Below are 19,255 nucleotides of genomic sequence, written 5' to 3'. Positions count from 1 at the left end.
TAGTCATGTAAAAACACGCTGATTCCTGGACCGTCCATGGGCCGGATTTAGAAGGTGATTGGGCCATATCTGGCTCCCGGGCCTTAGTTTGCCTACCCACGTGTAAGACCCTTGGCTGACAGGTTACCCCTACTACTTTTAATCTCTGCTGCATAAGAAATTCCTCTTGTTCATTCTTCACATGCCTGTGTGATTTTATCCTTTTGTTGCTTGCATTAAGCTGTGTGCATGTATCTTTCAACAGCCATAAAGCTTGTGTCAAGCATGACCTCCTTTGTTCTGACTGCATTGTACACCCGGCAAGAGACACACTTCTAAGAACCAGTAAAAAAGGGATGTTTTGTGGAGCTTCCAGATCAAACTCTGGAATCCAGTTCAAGGATCCTAACATTAAAGGTAAAGGTAAAGGTACCCCTGCCCGTACGGGCCAGTCTTGACAGACTCTGGGGTTGTGCGCCCATCTCACTCAAGAGGCCGGGGGCCAGCGCTGTCCGGAGACACTTCCGGGTCACGTGGCCAGCGTGACATCGCTGCTCTAGCGAGCCAGAGCCGCACACGGAAATGCCGTTTACCTTCCCGCTGGTAAGCGGTCCCTATTTATCTACTTGCACCCGGAGGTGCTTTCGAACTGCTAGGTTGGCAGGCGCTGGGACCGAGCAGCGGGAGCGCACCCCGCCGCAGGGATTCGAACCGCCGACCTTTCGATCGGCAAGCCGTAGGCGCTGAGGCTTTAACCCACAGCGCCACCTGCGTCAATTCCTGCAATAGGAAGGTTGCTGACCCAGTGCCCTCAAGGGGTCTCCTGGAATGCCCTTCCCAATCCACCCTCCTTTGCAGCTATTTATGATCACAGGCCAAATGGTTTTATGGCTGCTAGACGGCCATCCTTTCAAAGGTCAATCGCTTGATAACAGCTGATGGTTCATCAATAGGGGGGTAAATGGTAGGAAACACTCTCCAGATAGCCAGGAATGTCTCTAACTATTAGTCTCATCACATTGTGTCAGTGCTGAGAACTTCCAGCTAGGGCAGGGGTCAGCAAACTTTTTCAGCAGGGGGCCAGTTCACTGTCCCTCAGACCTTGTGGGGGGCCGGACTATATTTTTTTTGGGGGGGAAATGAACGAATTCTTATGCCCCACAAATAACCCAGAGATGCATTTTAAATAAAAGGACACATTATACTCATGTAAAAACACGCTGATTCCCAGACCGTCCGCGGGCCAGATTTAGAAGGTGATTGGACTGGATCCGGCCCCTGGGCCTTAGTTTGCCTACCTATGAGCTAGGGAGAAGATAGTGAAATTTCTCAAACTTTTGAATTTGTAGGAAAGCCGTGAGAGTTTTGGGTGCAGTGAGTTGGTTGAAGGGTGTGCATCTTAGGGATACGTTGGAGGAAAACAGTCACGACTTTCAGTGCGTAGAGATCCTTCGAAATCTTATTCTTTATTACTTTTTAAAATAAAGGTTTTCTACGCCGCTCATAAAGGTAGGATGCTTTTCGGTAGTTTGCAACTAAGAATACAAATGCAGAGAAGGAGGAACACAACACAGGATCAAGTGTAATGTCTGAGCAGGGAGTCAAAACCTGATAATATGAAAACTGCTTAATTTCTTCTTCTTCCTTATCTAGGGTGGCCTGTTTGTTTTGGGGAGAGGTTGCCAAAAGGGTGCAAAGAAGCCCACCAGGCTGTGGGGATAGCAGTTAATCTGTCAATTTCGCTTTCTCCCGCTTTCTCATTTTCCCAATCTTAAACCCAACTATACAATTAATTCCTCATGAAAATTCACAAGCCTTTTTAGTGTGACTTTCACGTGTTTGCAGAACAGTTTTCGCGACCTTGCAATTTTGTAAGTTATTTTCACCAACAGATTCATTTGTATCGACATCTCACCCTATTTGCATTAATCCCAGTATAACATTCCTGAGCTAGACACCCATGTTGCAAAATCCAGCAAAGTCCTCCCTTTGAAGGCTGTCTGTATTTCAGCTCCTATATTGTTCCAAAAAGGGCAAATTATGTATGTTTGCCTTGAAATCCAGAATGAATTGAATTCGTCTCCCATCCCTAATCACACCCCCTTTTTTAAAATTTCCCTCCTTCCCTTCCTGCCTTGCCTGTTTCCTTCCCAGACTCCCCACTGCCTAAAACCCTCAACCCCATCACCACGGCTGTGAAATATTGATTCCCAGTTTTCCCTTTCCATCCCATTCTGGGAATTCCCCATGGGACTCAGGAGTCCTGAGCCTCTGCTAGCAGCCACAATAGCTGTTGCTCTGCCTCCATAGAGATAGCAATGCATTCCAACACCAGTTGAGTGTTGATCTTATGCTCAGATCTTGCTTCTGGGTTTCCAGAACAAGATGGTGGACTAAATGGACCACTGGCCTGATGTAGCAGGCTCTACTGATGTTCTGAATTCTCATCCTCTATGAAGGGGCATTTCCGTGAGGAGTCCCAGAGCTTACAGGGTTAATAGCTCAAGGGAAATGACGTCCTGTTCCCCTGATTGTGAACTTACTTTCACTTTCTGTTTTGGCTGCAAAGGAAAGGCAACATGTCGTCGCTCTCACCTGGCTGACTTATTGTTTTGCTGCTGCCCATTAAAGCTTCGCAGAATAGAAGAAGCTGTGTACGAGAGTTTTACAGTAATACCTCGGGTTGAATATGCTTCAGGTTGAGCATTTTCGGGTTGCGCTCTACGGCGACCCAGAAGTAACAGAACGTGTTACTTCCGGGTTTCGCCACTTGCGCATGCGCAGACGCTCAAAATGACGTCAAACGCATGCACGGAAGCGGTGAATCGCGACCTGCGCACGCGGGTTACGTTTGCTTCAGGATGCGAACGGGGTTCTGGAACGGATCCCGTTTGCATCCAGAACATAGCTGTCAACTTACAGATTTGAAAATAAGGGACCAGCAGCCTCGAAAATAAGGGATCAGCAGCCAAAATAAGGGATTTTCCGGGCACAGGTATGTTCAACTTCTGAGCCCCTCTGAGCCAAAGACAGAAAGCCCAGCCAGCAGCCAAATGAAGCCTGATCAATAAGGGACAGCAGCGGGACATGGCGCTGGGATAAGGGACTGTCCCGCCAAATAAGGGACACTTGACAGCTATGATCCAGAGGTACCATTGTACTGCCGTGCTGATAAATCCTTACACACAGACACACAGCTGCTGAAGAAACGCTGCTGTAGCCTGGAGAAGCGGAACGACTCAGGACCGCGCAGCGAAAGCACACTGGGTGCCATTGCATTTCCTGAAGAGGATGGATCCGAGACTCAAAACAGACAAGTCAGTTCCCAGTTTCACTCAATAATTTCAACATCTAACTTCCTGCAGTCTGAAGCGGCAGAGATCACGCACGAATGAGTTTACTACCCTAATGCTATTGGGAACTTTGCTAGAGAGGAGCGGTTTCCGAATATTTTAGAGCTTAGAGCCGCAACATCTAGGTATGATGATTTGCCTCCTAGGCTGTTGGGAGTTTTTTTAGAAGACAATGTTTTAAAAACCCAGCTTTTGACAGCTCTGTCGCTAGACCACATGCTCACTCACAAGGTGAGCAGAATGTAAGATCATCTCTGCCCAAGTGAAAGGTAGGTTCTCAAATACTCCTGTCTGTCAACATCACTCAGAAGTGGCATTTAACTTGATTGCACAACCCCTAGCTTTTGAGCCTGCAGAGGGTTGGGGACAGCCCTGCTTGCTATAGAAAACTGGGACATCATCAGCCAAAATCTATTTAAATATAGTATGATCACCATCTTCAAAAATCTATGGGGCGGTCATAGGGAAGACGCAGCAAGCTTGTTTTCTGCTGCTCTGGAGTGTAGGACTCAAACGAATGGATTCAAATTGCAATTAAAGGAGATTTTCAACTAAATACGAGGAATAACTTTCTAACAGAGCTGTCTGACGGTGGAATGGATCTCAGGAGGTGATGGACTTTCCTTCGTTGGAGGTTTCCAAACCGAGGGGTTCTTTAGCTGTGATTCCTGCATTGAAGAGGGTTGAATTAGATGACCCTCCAACTCTACAATTCTATTTTCTAATACTTTGCTAGGACACCTGAAGAATCATCAAGTTGGCCAACATCTACGCCCTACACCGGAATGGGGTTTGGGTGTGTCCAGCAACTCCCATAATCCCTAATAAGTAACTCTAGAAAGACATCCACGTTCGCAGCAGCAGAGACCCGTCAGTGCCGTTCAACAGATCTATAAGGTTTCGAATGTCACTTTAGTGGGAAAGAATCTAGATTTGGTTTCTCTTCTGTACAGCTACACAGGCAGCCCTCTCCTCAGAGCCTGCTTCTGAGAAGGATGTAGGCAAGGCTGGCGGAAAGGGCCAAGGCCACTTGGACGTAACCCATCTTGAAGTCAGAGGCTCCGTTGACGTTGCAGAGGTCGGTGGAACAGCAGGAGACATTCCTTCTTCCCACCTTGAAGTCGCTGAAGTAAGGATCACAGGACGCGGTACATTCTTTCGAGATGACGTTGAAAAGGCCCACGACACCTGGGAAGAAGAAGATCGGGAGCAACAGCAGCAAGAATATTATTGGCACAAAAATGGAAGCAAGAAGAATTACCGATGAAAGAAGAATGGCAAATGAAATTAATGGACGGTGCAGAATTAGATAAATTAAGAGGAAGGATTCGAAACCTGTGGGATCAGAGATTCATAGGTGTTATGTACTGAGTTGAAAAGGATCCAAAATGCAGCAGTCTGATTGGTCCTAGAACAATAGGATCCAGAATGCAGCAGTCCGATTGGCCTTAGAACAATGCAGCAGTATGATCGGTTCACAGGAACCACCCAATCCAGCTCCATGTGGAAGTGAATCCACAACCTGATTGGCCTACAGGAGATTCCCGGAATTAGCCAATCACGTGCAGCCCATTGTTTAAATAATGTATATAAAGCAGATATTTTGGGGGAACTTCCATTCCTCCTCACCACTATGAGCTGAATAAAGAGTATGAAATCCACTCCCGACTCCGAGTATATTTCAGTAGAGGACTGGAGTAAATATTTGAACTATTTGAAAAGCAGTTGTGATAAACAGATTACGCTAGTAGGACTGCAAGAAGTTCTGTAAGGAGGATTAGGTGAAATATTGCAAGGAAGACTATGAAGAGAATTATTAGTTAAGGACAATTAAAAGTAACAGAGAAATTAAGAAATGCAGAACAAGTAATAAAGAACGGAAAATCTTCAGAGGTTGTTGACGGAAGTCTAAAATACTGTATAAGATAAGAAGTTATGTTAAATGATTGTTGGAATTTATATGTTAAATATATACCATATTTTTCGCTCTATAACACGCACCCAACCATAACACGCACGTAGTTTTTAGAGGAGGAAAATCCGTAGGCATGCCACTCGTAGGCATTTCCTCCATAACACGCACAGACATTTCCCCTGACTTTCTAGGAGGAAAAAAGTGAGTGTTATGGTGCAAAAAATACGGTATATATATATATATATATATATATATATATATATATATGGAAAGAAGATCGGGAGAGTAGGTCATGCCAGGGAGGGAAAGTTGATGTTCCACTGGCCTGTTTGGCTCAGTATTGTCCACTCAGATGGACAGCAGCTCTGAGAACAGAAGAACGTTAGAAGAGTCTGCTGGATCAAGCTGATTCAGAATCCTGTTCTCACCAAACAGTGGGAAACCTGCAAGCATAGGGTTGCCATATTCCAAAAAGTAAAAAAAAGGACACCCTGAAATCACCCGATTTTTTTTTTTTAGGAAATCCCAAAAATGTTGAACTTTTTTTAATGCATTTTTTTAAACATATCATTTCCAACAGTCATTTAACATACATTCTTATCTTATACAATATTTCAGACTTCCATCAACTACCCCTGAAGATTTTCCGTTCTTTATCACTTAATCTGCATTTCTTAATTTCTCAGTTACTTTTAATTGTCCTTAACTAATCATTCTCTTCAAAGTCTACCACTCAGTGGATTTGTAACTGGCTGACTGACCGAACCCAAAGGGTGCTCATCAATGGTTCCTCTTCATCCTGGAGAAGAGTGACTAGTGGGGTGCCACAGGGTTCTGTCTTGGGTCCAGTCTTATTCAACATCTTTATCAACCACTTGGATGATGGACTCAAGGGCATCCTGATCAAATTTGCAGATGACACCAAACTGGGAGGGGTGGCTAACAGCCAGAGGACAGGATCACACTTCAAAACGACCTTGACAGATTAGAGAACTGGGCCAAAACAAACAAGATGAATTTTAACAGGGAGAAATGTAAAGTATTGCACTTGGGCAAAAAAATGAGAGGCACAAATACAAGATGGGTGACACCTGGCTTGAGAGCAGTACATGTGAAAAGGATCTAGGAGTCTTGGTTGACCACAAACTTGACATGAGCCAGCAGTGTGACGCGGCAGCTAAAAAAGCCAATGCAGTTCTGGGCTGCATCAATAGGAGTATAGCATCTAGATCAAGGGAAGTAATAGTGCCACTGTATTCTGCTCTGGTCAGACCTCACCTGGAGCCCAGTTCTGGGCACCACAGTTCAAGAAGGACACTGACAAACTGGAACGTGTCCAGAGGAGGGCAACCAAAATGGTCAAAGGCCTGGAAACGATGCCTTATGAGGAACGGCTAAGGGAGCTGGGCATGTTTAGCCTGGAGAAGAGGAGGTTAAGGGGTGATATGATAGCCATGTTCAAATATATAAAAGGATGTCACATAGAGGAGGGAGAAAGGTTGTTTTCTGCTGCTCCAGAGAAGCGGACACGGAGCAATGGTTCCAAACTACAAGAAAGAAGATTCCACCTAAACATTAGGAAGAACTTCCTGACAGTAAGAGCTTTTCGACAGTGGAATTTGCTGCCAAGGAGTGTGGTGGAGTCTCCTTCTTTGGAGGTCTTTAAGCAGAGGCTTGACAGCCATATGTCAGGAGTGCTCTGATGGTGTTTCCTGCTTGGCAGGGGGTTGGACTCAATGGCCCTTGTGGTCTCTTCCAACTCTATGATTCTATGATTCTATGATTCTAAGTCTTCCTTGCAATATTTCACAAAGTCCTCCTTACAGAACTCCTAGCATAATCTGTTTATTACAATTGCTTTTCAAATAGTTCAGATATTTACTCCAGTCTTCTAAGAATCTCTGGTCCCGCAGGTTTCGAATCCTTCCTGTCAGTTTGTCTAATTCTGTATAGTCCATTAATTTCATAATTGTTGAACTTTTTAAAGGAAACCCCCCAAATTGTTGAGCTTTTTTATTTGCAAAAATGCCAAATAAATGCAGTTTTTGATTGACTTGTCTAAGATGCAGGACAAAGCGCCGCCTTTTGGAAATCCACCCTGGACATCAATTTGAAATCCCGGTAATGTCTGGGAAAATCTGGACGTATGGCAACCCTATGCAAGCAGGATTGGAGAGCAAGAGTGTTCTCCTGTCCAGTTGCAGTTTCTGACAAATGGTACAGTGGTACCTTGGTTTAGGGGCACGGGTGGCGCTCTGGGTTAAACCACAGAGCCTAGGGCTTGCCGATCAGAAGGTCGGCGGTTCTAATCCCCGTGACGGGGTGAGCTCCTGTTACTCGGTCCCTCCTCCTGCCAACTTAGCAGTTCGAAAGCACGTCAAAGTGCAAGTAGATAAATAGGTACCACTCTGGCAGGAAGGTAAACGGTGTTTCAGTGTGCTGCTCTGGTTTGCCAGAAGCGGCTTAGTCATGCTGGCCACATAACCCGGAAGCTGCACGCCGGCTCCCTCGGCCAATAAAGCGAGATGAGCGCCGCAACCCCAGAGTTGGTCACGACTGGACCTAATTGTCAGGGGTACCTTTACCTTTGCCTTACCTTGGTTTGCAACCATTTTGGATTACAACCACGTCAAACCTGGAAGTGCGTGTTCCTTTTCTGAGATTACAACCCATTTTGGGGGGGAGGCCCCATTGGCGAAAGTGCACCTTGGTTACAACCTGTTTTGGTTTACAACCGGACCTCCAGAACGGATTATGGTTGTAAACCAAGGTACCACTGTATTTGGAAGCATTGCTGCCTTCAACGTAAAATTAATTAAAATGATTATTTATATATATAATTGCGAAAATAAGAATAGCGAAAATCAAAGGACATAGAGAAAGAATTCCCTTTCTTGCTGCTTTTGTATTAAAAAGGGGACATAGAGGTTTATTTTAAAAGCAGGATTTTTTATCAGTTTGGTTCCGATTTTTGAGGAACTGAGGAAGGAATAACAAACCCAACAGAGGAAGAAGGGCACCTTAGAAATGGTCTTACCAATGACATCTGTTTTGCATACTTGTCCAATTCCATCACAGTTTTGCTGTCCTTTGCAATTATTGTTGTTGACCTGGGTGTTGCAGGTGTAACACTTCAGTGAACCAGCTATAAGAGAGGGAAATGGTTTAATGGGGGGGAAAGGAACAAACTGAAGAAGCTACACTTTGGAAATGCCTGCCTATTAATAGCAAAAACAAATCCCTGTGTTGCAATAAGAACCTTGAATCTTGAATTTTATTATTTCGGTCACAGACCAGTTCCATCCCACATACAATATCAAAGAAGTGATCAAACACACTAGGGTTTTGCAATTAGGTATAACAGGGACAATACAGATGTAGCAACAGTTAAAAAATATATAAATTAAAACTTAGTCACTAACATATAACCTAAAATTATAATTTAAAACCTTAATCATTATGATAGCACAGCTTGTTCCCTAAGTTTTATGGTAATCACGCAGAATTTGGCTACCCTTAATGTGATCTCAGGATCCTTGTCCTCTACCAGGGATTTTAGACACTGAAGTTTGGATTCATTTGGAGATTTTTGCATGAGAGACAGTTTCTACCTCCATCAAGCTGCAGGGGCAGACTCGTTCCGCGTATGGTTTACCCTCAAATCTGCTCTGCAATAAGGCAGATGGCAGCACGTTGAATATAGCGAGGGTAAATGAGCATCTGTATTTAGGTATTTGTAATTTTGACAAGAACCAATCACAACAATACAAACACAACACGTAGGCTAATAGTTAGTTGAGAATATATAATTGAATAATGATATCATTCAAATTATAGGAATAAGCCAATCAGAGTTCATATGCACAATATAACAGAGTGGTAGCGAGGGCTGCCAAGCTGTGTACTCAAAACAGATGTCTAAGGACAATCTCACAATAGTCTTTCGAAAGTTTCCAAAGTCTCTCAAGAGTCTTTCAACAGCTTCAGCGGAAGACGTCTCAAAAGCCTCAAAAGGACAGTGTCTCCGGAATGATACTACTGTTTCGTAATAGTCTTTGTCAGCTGATATTTTTCAACAGAATATGTAAGTAAGATTCACGCTAGGGATCTGTGCTCACTAATAATACCAGGCAAGTGCCTTCACTGTACTCTTTTTGAAACCTGTTAAAAACTTTTTTTGTTTAGGCAAGTCCAGTGCTTTAAAAGAAAAAAAAAGTTTAGGGGTACTCTCCTTTTCCAACTCATATTGAAAATTTGGCCCTTAATGAGGCCAAAGTTAGATTCACAAAATGTACCCTGTGTTCCTCCCAGAAAAAAAAAAAGCACTGGGCAAGTCTACCAGAGGTTTAGGAAACTGGTGCAAGTTTTAAGCTGTTTCCCCCTCTATTGTTATGTTCACTTTTCAAAAGTCTTCAATTACTGTTGTCAATTTTTCTTAATGATTGTTTTATCCCCCCTTTTTTTGTAAACTGTTTTAAGGTTATGGGCCATCAAAATCAGACTGCTGTCAGTTTCCATATCTAATATGTTGGAGAGAGTTCAAGAACAATCTTACATCCTCCCTGAAACCTTAGTATTTATTAATTGATACATAGCCTATCAGTGTTCACAGTGCTTTGCGTGAGTACAAGAGGATAGGAGCGTCCCTTGACCATCTTATAATCAAAAAATAAACCAGGGAAAACGACACAGTTAAGGGGAAGCAGGGGTAAATCATTTGACAAGTTCTTTGGCTTGGCTCCTGTGTGTTAGGGCACTGGACGTCTCTGCCAAAATATGCACATTTTACAATGCAATTTTAAACCTAGCACACATAGGTTTTCAAACCAATTCCCCCCAATAGAATGAATGTCTGAATATCACTTCCCTCTATACTATGTCTGCACTAGATCGTTGTCACGCTGTAATGACAGCCTGAGCCACCAGGAGGGGCAAGAGGCACAAGGCCTGAGCTGAGACTTAGAAGCAAGCTCTTGCACGGAGCTTGAATGGGTCACCTCGGGAGGAAGAAGAGGTGCGGCTGTGACCAGCTAGAAGGGGCTCTCTCCTCTCTTTCTCCTGGTGCTGAGGAAGGCTTGTGTGTGTTGTGTGTGTGTGTGTGTGTGTGTGTGTGTGTGTGTGAGAGAGAGAGAGAGAGAGAGAGAGAGAGAGAGAGAGACTGCAGACATCATTGTCCTTTGGGAAAAACTCTGGGTTGGAGAGAGGGTGGCCAGGGGGTGAGGCTAGGGAAGATATTAGAACCCTTTGTGGGTTCAGAAGTTGAGGAGAAGAGATATGATTGTCATTTTTGAGGGGAGCTGTTGGTGAGAGAAAGGGAGGCCTGGGGTGGGTGGGGAGATATTGTGGCATGCAGAGCAAGCAGGACAGCACAATCCTCCCTCCCAAATTCCTGTATATATCCATTTTTATGCACACCTTGTCTTAGTCTGCTTTTTTTTTAACGTATTGTTTGGCTGGAGAACTGCATTTCTCCAGATTTTGGAGGACGGCTCTATTTCTGTCCACAGATTGTTTCAGAAAGTGCAAATTAGTTAGGTTCTCCTTTCAATGTGAAGCGAATTGAATTCTTACCCCATCTCTGGTGCCAAGTATCTAACACAGTAATTTCTGGCATGCCAAATATCAAAGACCGTAACATGCCAAATTCCGTTGCACGCCAAACGATAAAACTCTGGCAAATATTGACTTTGAGGCATTTGTAAAATTCCTGTCTCGAAGGTTTGATTAAGAGTCAAAGTTTCAGAGAATGCTTGGGGAATGTTAACAGGAAATAACCCTAATAAGGGCTGTGGGAGCAAACTCGTTTAAGTTATGTTTTGGAGGTCTTTACCTTCCAAGTACCAGAGACCAGAGTTTCAATCCTTACTTGGGCATTTAGAAGCTCACTGGGTGGCCTTGGGTTCCAGTCCATGTCTCCCAACCCAAATCACTTCACAGAGTTGCTGTGGGCATGAAATGGGGAGCTTGAGAGCCATTTTTGCCACTTTGATCTCCTTGGAGAACAAAAAAGATGGGATATAAATGCAATGCAATCGATCAATCAATCAATTGATCAATCCATTTATTTATTGCACTTATATCCCACCTTTTCCTCCAAGGAGTTCGAAGTGGTGCACATGGTTCTCCCGCTCCTTATTTAATCTCCGCAACAACCCTGTGAGGTAGGTTAGGCCGAGAGGCAGTGACCGGCCCAAGGTCACCCACTGAGCTTCATGGCAGACTGAGGATTTGAACCCTGGTCTCCCAGGTGAGAGCTGGACCATAAAGAAGGCTGATCGCTGAAGAATTGATGCTTTTGAATTCTGGTGCTGGAGGAGACTTTTGAGAGTCCCATGGACTGCAAGAAGATCAAACCTATCCATTCTTAAGGAAATCAGCCCTGAGTGCTCACTGGAAGGACAGATCGTGAAGCTGAGGCTCCAAGACTTTGGCCACCTCATGAGAAGAGAAGACTCCCTGCAAAAGACCCTGATGTTGGGAAAGATGGAGGGCACAAGGAGAAGGGGACGACAGAGGACGAGATGGTTGGACAGTGTTCTCGAAGCTACCAACATGAGTTTGACCAAGCTGCGGGAGGCAGTGGAAGACAGGAGTGCCTGGCGTCCTCTGGTCCAGGGGGTCACGAAGAGTCGGACACGACTAAACGACTAAACAACAACAACTCCCAGGTCCTAGTCTGAAGCTTTAACCACTCCACTCCACTCCACTGGCTCTGGTTGGCTTCTGAATTAAGGTTTTGACAGCTCACAGAGCTGAGTTTCCTAGAAGAAATACACTCAGAATGCAGAAAGACCACCTGAAAGACTTACTTGGCTGCATGAAGAAGCTCCCGGCCACCACGAAGATCAGAAGGGCCTTCATCGCTGGTGGATGTCTTCGTCGCACAGGGAATGGAACATCCTCACTTCTGGGGGCTACTTTATATACTCTGAAAAGTAACTGTTGGCCCACATGAGACTGGGAGGGTCATGTCCAGCTTCTGGCAGGACCAATGGGGCTTCTTCTCACCAGGAATGTGAGGCATCACCAACCCTCCTCTCCAAACAGAAGTTCCCTGCCTGCCCTTGCGGTGCCCTTAGGCAACTCAGAGCACAGCAGTGGAACTAAGTAGATGAAAAATGAGGTGGGCATAGGGTGCGGTGGGTATTTTTTTTGGGCAAATGGTCCCTTCCCTCCTTGATCAGGGTGGATGAGATTTCTCCTGCTCACATGTCTAAGCGATGACACTCGATTTATCCACCCAGACCGGCATACCTTGGTCTGTTGGCTTTCATAGATGCCAATTATGAGCCGCCAAATTCAATCTGAGCTTAGGGTTGGAGGATGCCTGAGGGCGTCTAAGTCAGAACAGGTTAAGCTTTATCTATACCTGAAAGCTATTTCCACACCTTAAGACACCTTCAAGCAGTGCAAAGTCCACAGGCCTTGCTGCTAACATGCTGCCATCAGGAGCTGGTATCCAAAGCAGACAGAGCTGTTTGGACCCAAGAGGAGGATTGCATACAGTCATAGGACGGTAGAGTTGGAAGGAACTTCAGGGGTCATCTAGTCCAACCCCTGCAATGCCCAGCTGAAGACTCCCTGCCACAAACCATGTGGAATCACGGCATGTTTGCCACGACGCCACACACACTGAAAAAGCCACAGGATTTGAGCCAGGAGTCAGCTGTTGCAGAATGTCCGTTTTCAGACTTTCTTTTTCTCCTTTAATGAAATCAAGTTTATAGTAGGGGTACCTCGGTTGTCTCGGAAGCCAAACGTTTTGGTTTTCGAATGCCGAAAACCTGGAAGTAAATGCTTCTGTTTTCCAACGTGCTGAAGTCCCCCCCCCCCAATTTCTCCACTGAATTTGCGGACCGCCTTTTGTGCCTCAGTTTTTGAACGTTTCAGAAGTCGAATGGTCTTCCGGAATGGATTACGTTCAAAAACTGAGGTACCACTGTACTTGAGGAAAGGAGCAACTGTGCAGATATTTTATGGAGGGGCTTGGTAAAACTTTATGATGAAGTTGCTTTCCCCCCAATCTGGTGGAACGCTCTGCCACAAGAGACTAGGGCCCTGCGGGACTTGACATCTTTCCACAGGGCCTGCAAGACAGAGCTGTTCCACCAGGCCTTTGGCCAAGGCACAGTCTGAACCCCTCCTTTGGTAATCCCCACAGAACTCTAGCCCAATGGTTGCCATTAATTTGATTTTGAATTGATTTTTAAAGGAATTGGTTTTAGAATGCTGTGTTACTTTTATTGTTGTTAGCCGTTCTGAGCCCAGCTTTGGCTGGGGAGGGCAGGATATAAATAAGATTTTATTATTATTATTATTAAGGTTGGGGAAATACTGTTGGAAGTGCGTTGGAATCTTAGAAACAAAGAGTGCATGGTTCAACTATGGAACTCACTTCTACAGGCGGCAGAAATCGCCACCAACTTATACGGCTTTAAAAGACAAATTAAAAGATAGCGATGGGCTACCAAAGTCATGATGCTAACATGCTCTGACTTCCACAGTCGAAGGAAGCAATGCTTGTGAATTCCGGTTGCTGGAAATCAGAGGAAGAGAGAGGGCTTTTGTGCTTGAATCCTGTTTGTGGGTTTTCCAATAGAGGCATCTGCTTGGCCCCTGTGAGGACAGGAGGCTGGACTAGATGGGCCATGGGCCTGATCCAGCAAGCTCTTTTATGTTCTTAAGCAATGCTCTATAACAACATGTAGCAGATGAGACCAAGGGTTCCTTTAGGGCACCGTCCTAACCTTTCCCTGCTTAGCAGCAAGACCTGCTTGTTCAAGCTCTACATAGTCTGGCATAGGTAAAGGGACCCCTGACCACTAGGTCCAGTCGTGGCCGACTCTGGGCTTGCGACACTCATCTTGCTTTATTGGCCAAGGGAGCCGGCGTACAGCTTCCGGGTCATGTGGCCAGCATGACTAAGCCGCTTCTGGCGAACCAGAGCAATGCATGGAAACGCCGTTTACCTTCCCGCCGGAGCGGTACCTATTTATCTACTTGCACTTTGACGTGCTTTCGAACTGCTAGGTGGGCAGGAGCAGGGACCGAGCAACGGGAGCTCACCCCATCATGGGGATTCGAACCGCGACCTTGTGATTGGCAAGTCCTAGGATCTGTGGTTTAACCCACAGCGCCACCCGCGTCCTGCCATAGTCTGGCATAAGGTTGTTGTTTTTGTTGTTGTTGTTGTTGAATTGCTCTGTTACTCTAGCATTGACAGTGCAATTCTATGCAGGTCTACTCACGTTTCCGAGCACAATTCAAAAGGTTGGTGTTGACCTTTAAAGCCCTAAACAGCCTTGGCCCAGTATACCTGAAGTAGCATCTCCAGCCCCATCGTTCAGCCCGGACACTGAGGTCCAGCTCTGAGTGCCTTCTGGCGGTTCCCTTGCTGCGAGAAGCAAAGCTACAGGGAACCAGGCAGAGGGCCTTCTCGGTAGTGGCACCTGCCCTGTGGAACACCCTCTCATCAGATGTCAAAGAGATAAACAACTATCTGACATTTAGAAGACATCTGAAGGCAGCCCTGTTCAGGGAAGTTTTTAATGTGTGACATTTTAGTGTATTTTTGGTCTTTGTTGAAAGCCGCCCAGAGTGGCTGGGGAAACCCAGCCAGATGGGCAGGGTACAAATAATAAATTTTTATTAATTATTATTATTATTATTATTATTATTATTATTATTATTATTATATTGCTCTGTTACTCTAGCATTGACAATGCAATTCTATGCAGGTCTACTCATGTTCGCAGCCTTTCATGATCACTGAGGTTACCCACAGAAGCTGAATGAATGTTGCAAATTTGTCGAGCAAATTACGTGAAACAAGTGAAATTATCTGCATTCGCTCAATTTGTATGTTTTACGGAGATCCGTTTTTTTTCTTCCTGCCAAATTTGGGTCTCCCTTGGTGAAGGATTTTGATGACGTTCTAAGCTCATAGCTGTAAACACCACTTTGGCTCCATATTTATGCAATGCAAACGACAATAGAGGCAGTAATAGTCCTTCTGTTGCGGCTGCTCTTGTGTGTGGCTCTACTGATGGCAGCAGACCTGTGTGGATGATCTATCATCACCAACAGCATCAATTGCCGTAGTCTGGTTTCAAATCTCTACCCACCCATTATGTTTTGCAACAGAGCCCTGTAAATTTGGCAACGTTGCGCCCATTTTACAGATGGAAGGCTGAGCCTCGTGAGGTAAGATTTGAACCGGGGGCTTCCTGAACTCACACCCAGACCTGGAGGTTGCTGCAGCTGCGTGTAACTCAGAACAGCAATGCAGACAGAACAGGAAAGCAAGTTTTACAAGACGGCCCCTTATACTATCCTCCTTTAGTGAGCCAGAGAAGGTTTTTTTTTTCTGGCCCTGATCCTTGAACTGGAGAGACAAGGGATTCAACCACAGACCATCTGCATGGACTCTACCACTGAACTACGGCCAAATCCGGCCAACTTACTGGGCACACATTGGATGGCTTGTCTGTCTTGCAAAGGAGGGTCCTTCTTGGGCTTTGAGTCCTATTGGTTCAGCAGCCTGCTAGGATTTGACATCAGCGCTGGGTGAAGTGTCATAAATACTTGCTACCTGGATCATCAGGCAGCCAGGGCACAGGTGCTGCCCAAAGCCTGGTGCACTTTTTACTGTGTGCAAGAGTGTGAATCTACGACAACATCGGCACTGAGTCACCCCCAATTCCACAGTTCTTTGTTTGGCCCGGTATTAAATTTCTCTGCTTTCTCAAAAAAGAAAAGAAAAAAAGAATTAAGCAGCAGAGCAGCATTCAAAATGAGATATATTTTCCTGTCTCTGTGGAGAAGTTCCACCAGCCCCGCGTGATTGGGGGAATTCCCGGCCGCGTCACCCCCTGGCTGACCAATCGGCTGGTTCTGGGGGCGTGGCCTGCCCTATTTAAGGCAGGACGCGGCCGGGGATCTCCCTCTTTTGCCACCTACCAGCTGTTCCTGCTTTTCCCACCCTTCCACCCTATAAGGTTTTCATTCCTTGACCTTGCTATGGACCTCAGTCAGTTGCCGTTGAGGGGCCTGCTAGGAATTTTCCCACTTGGCAAATTGGCACCAGCCACGGTTTTCGCCTACCTCGTAGCAAATCATTACAACTTTCTTGGTATTGGCGGTTAGGCATTGGTATCGTTCTGTAGATGGAAGAGGGAAGGAAGCGCCATCACCTGCCTCACATATTGAAGGGTAGTCCAGTAAAGGATTCCGGGGGGCATGGCCCCGTCCGAAGCCTATGGAGGTGAGGGCCTAAGGCACGCCCCCTAGCGGTGACCCCGGGGGAGTCCCTAGTTGATGTGCATCAGCGGGATTCCCCCTACTGGTGGTTAACCCTTCCCAGACTTCTAGCGGACGGGCTGAAGCCGGATATAGTCGGTTAGGACCAATGCCTAAGCCAGTACTGCTCATCACCTGTAACCAATAATGTTGTGGCCTTTTTTCACCCATTAACCGTAATAATTGCGTCATGTGTCTTTATTTCCACCTTGGGGGTGGGGTGGGAACTCGCCATGCAAAAGATTACGTGGGAGCTATTGCGATATCTATTCTCTATCTCTCTCTCTCTTTTTTAAATAATGTTTATTAAAGTTTCAGAAATTTACAAAAATGGAAAAGAAAATAAGAAAAATACAAAATACAAAATACAGAGAAATAAAAAACAATTAAAAACATTTAAATCTTTCCATGTCTTGTCTTTCATTTACTTGTTTCCCTGACCTCCTCACACCTCCCTTTTTTGTATTCTAATTCAATTAGCAGTTTCAGCAAATCCTTTCCATTTTTGCTTTTATCTTAATAATTTATCTTAATATATTGTAACTTTACATTCTCACCTATTCATAATCCAGTTTTACCTAATTCTATAACATTACTGCTAAAACCACATAGCTTCATTCCCGCATCCTTCTAACATTCCTTAATTTTACAATGTTTCTGTAAGTAGTCTTTAAATTTTTTCCAGTCTTCTTCCACCGACTCTTCTCCCTGGTCTCGGATTCTGCCAGTCATTTCTCCCAGTTCCATATACTCCATCACCTTCATCTGCCATTCTTCCCGGGTGGGCTATTTGGATAAATTGGATATTCTAACTGTTGTTTAGTTTAGTTTTTCTTAAAGCTTAGTTTTATCGATGGAGTTGTCTTGTTTTTGTCTCACTTTTTCTTAGCTCTTGTTCCTCAAGATTCTTAGGAGTATCCATTTGGTGCTTTCTTCTTGGATTCCTTAAAATTGGATTCTGTAATTTGGGCATATTCTGAATTCAGAAAGGGACAAGCCAAATGGTCAAAGCATTTTCCTCTATGTGGAAAGATGGTAGCACTTGGGAGTTCCTAGTTCAGAGAAAATATGAGGAAGAAGTGACATGACAGAAGTCTATAAAAGTGACATGATAGATGTCTATAAAACTTTGCATGTACGGCTTGAGAGCAGTACATGTGAAAAGGATCTAGGAGTCTTGGTTGACCACAAACATGACATGAGCCAACAGTGTGATGCAGCAGCTAAAAAAGCCAATGCAATTCTGGGCTGCATCAATAGGAGTATAGCATCTAGATCAAGGGAAGTAATAGTGCCACTGTATTCTGCTCTGGTCAGACCTCACCTGGAGTACTGTGTCCAGTTCTGGGCACCACAGTTCAAGAAGGACACTGACAAACTGGAACGTGTCCAGAGGAGGGCAACCAAAATGGTCAAAGGCCTGGAAATGATGCCTTATGAGGAACGGCTAAGGGAGCTGGGCATGTTTAGCCTGGAGAAGAGGAGGTTAAGGGGTGATATGATAGCCATGTTCAAATATATAAAAGGATGTCACATAGAGGAGGGAGAAAGGTTGTTTTCTGCTGCTCCAGAGAAGCGGACACGGAGCAATGGCTCCAAACTACAAGAAAGAAGATTCCACCTAAACATTAGGAAGAACTTCCTGACAGTAAGAGCTGTTTGACAGTGGAATTTGCTGCCCAGGAGTGTGGTGGAGTCTCCTTCTTTGGAGGTCTTTAAGCAGAGGCTTGACAACCATATGTCAGGAGTGCTCTGATGGTGTTTCCTGCTTGGCAGGGGGTTGGACTCGATGGCCCTTGTGGGCTCTTCCAACTCTAGGATTCTATGATTCTATGCATGGCCAAGCTGCGGCTGTAGAGACCAATACGAAAGAGACACTTTGACTTTCAGCAGTATGACTGCTGTACCCTCAAAGGTGCTCTCCTCTCCCGCCTCCTGAGACAGACGGGTGCCAACAACATTATTTAATTTCTACACTGCTTCATAGCTTTCTATACAGCTTAATCTATTAAAAATATTTCTAAGCGGTGTGCAAAAAACTGAAGCGTCCGCAGACAACTTAAACAAAAATACCACAAAAACACACAGTTACATATAAAAATGTTACTCTAGAAGTGGTGAAGATTCGTGAAGCTGAACGCAGAAAGACTCGGGACAGAGAAAAAGAAAGGACTTCTTCACACAGCACAGAGTTAAACTGTGGAACTCGCTGCCACTGGAGGCAGTAGTACGATTCATGCAACACGTTGGCGACTAATATACACACAGTAATTACCAAAATAATTATACATTCTTTATCAATCTTCTGAGAAAAATACAAAAGCTTATGCAAAGCCACAGAGACTTGTGAACTACCCAACCTAAGATGAACTTATAATGTCTGCTTTCAATGGATTTTTCAGATGCTTAACTCAGTCTTTTGTTTTCTTTATCTTTTTAGGTAAGTTCATGAAGATACCAGCAAAAGGTAAGTTCGGTGTTGTTCACAATACCAAGAGATGCTAGTGAAGTTGTAGATGGATGTTAATGAAGTTATAGACAGGGTGCCAGCGTTTTGCACCTGTTTCGCCCTGGCAGTCCAAGTAATCAAGAGGCACACTTAAGCCAAGAAATAGTATTCTCTATGAAATTGAATATCAGTATACGCATCAAGGCTTCAAGATTAGATCACTGAAGAAGCCCGGAAAACTATCTTGGGGGTGTGCTACCT

The 19,255-nt window shown here is 44.8% G+C and overlaps 1 protein-coding gene across 1 annotated transcript; it reads right to left on the bottom strand.

The window, feature by feature from the left end:
- Positions 1–4,225: 4,225 nt before the first annotated feature.
- On the bottom strand, positions 4,226–15,834 carry PSCA (prostate stem cell antigen). Its single transcript, XM_079984572.1, has 4 exons — positions 15,711–15,834; positions 12,057–12,186; positions 8,285–8,392; positions 4,226–4,520 (listed from the first exon to the last, which is right to left on the bottom strand). Exons 2-4 carry the CDS (start codon positions 12,106–12,108, stop codon positions 4,306–4,308), a joined length of 375 nt encoding a protein of 124 aa, XP_079840698.1. The 5' UTR covers positions 12,109–12,186; positions 15,711–15,834; the 3' UTR covers positions 4,226–4,305.
- Positions 15,835–19,255: the final 3,421 nt, after the last annotated feature.

This window comes from Podarcis cretensis, assembly GCF_951804945.1.
Source record: "Podarcis cretensis genome assembly, chromosome: 7".
Lineage (NCBI taxonomy): Eukaryota > Metazoa > Chordata > Lepidosauria > Squamata > Lacertidae > Podarcis > Podarcis cretensis.
The sequence above is the reverse complement of the archived record's forward strand: the minus strand, read 5'-3'. Positions and strand labels throughout refer to the sequence as shown.

Bases quoted from the DNA above. Each gene is read 5' to 3' on its own strand.
- PSCA (XM_079984572.1), bottom strand. From the start codon at position 12,108: ATGAAGGCCCTTCTGATCTTCGTGGTGGCCGGGAGCTTCTTCATGCAG. The intron at 8,393-12,056 runs GTAAGTCTTTCA...CCTCTCTTATAG, and splicing joins GAGCTTCTTCATGCAGCCAA to CTGGTTCACTGAAGTGTTAC. The intron at 4,521-8,284 runs GTAAGACCATTT...TCTTCTTCCCAG, and splicing joins ATGCAAAACAGATGTCATTG to GTGTCGTGGGCCTTTTCAAC.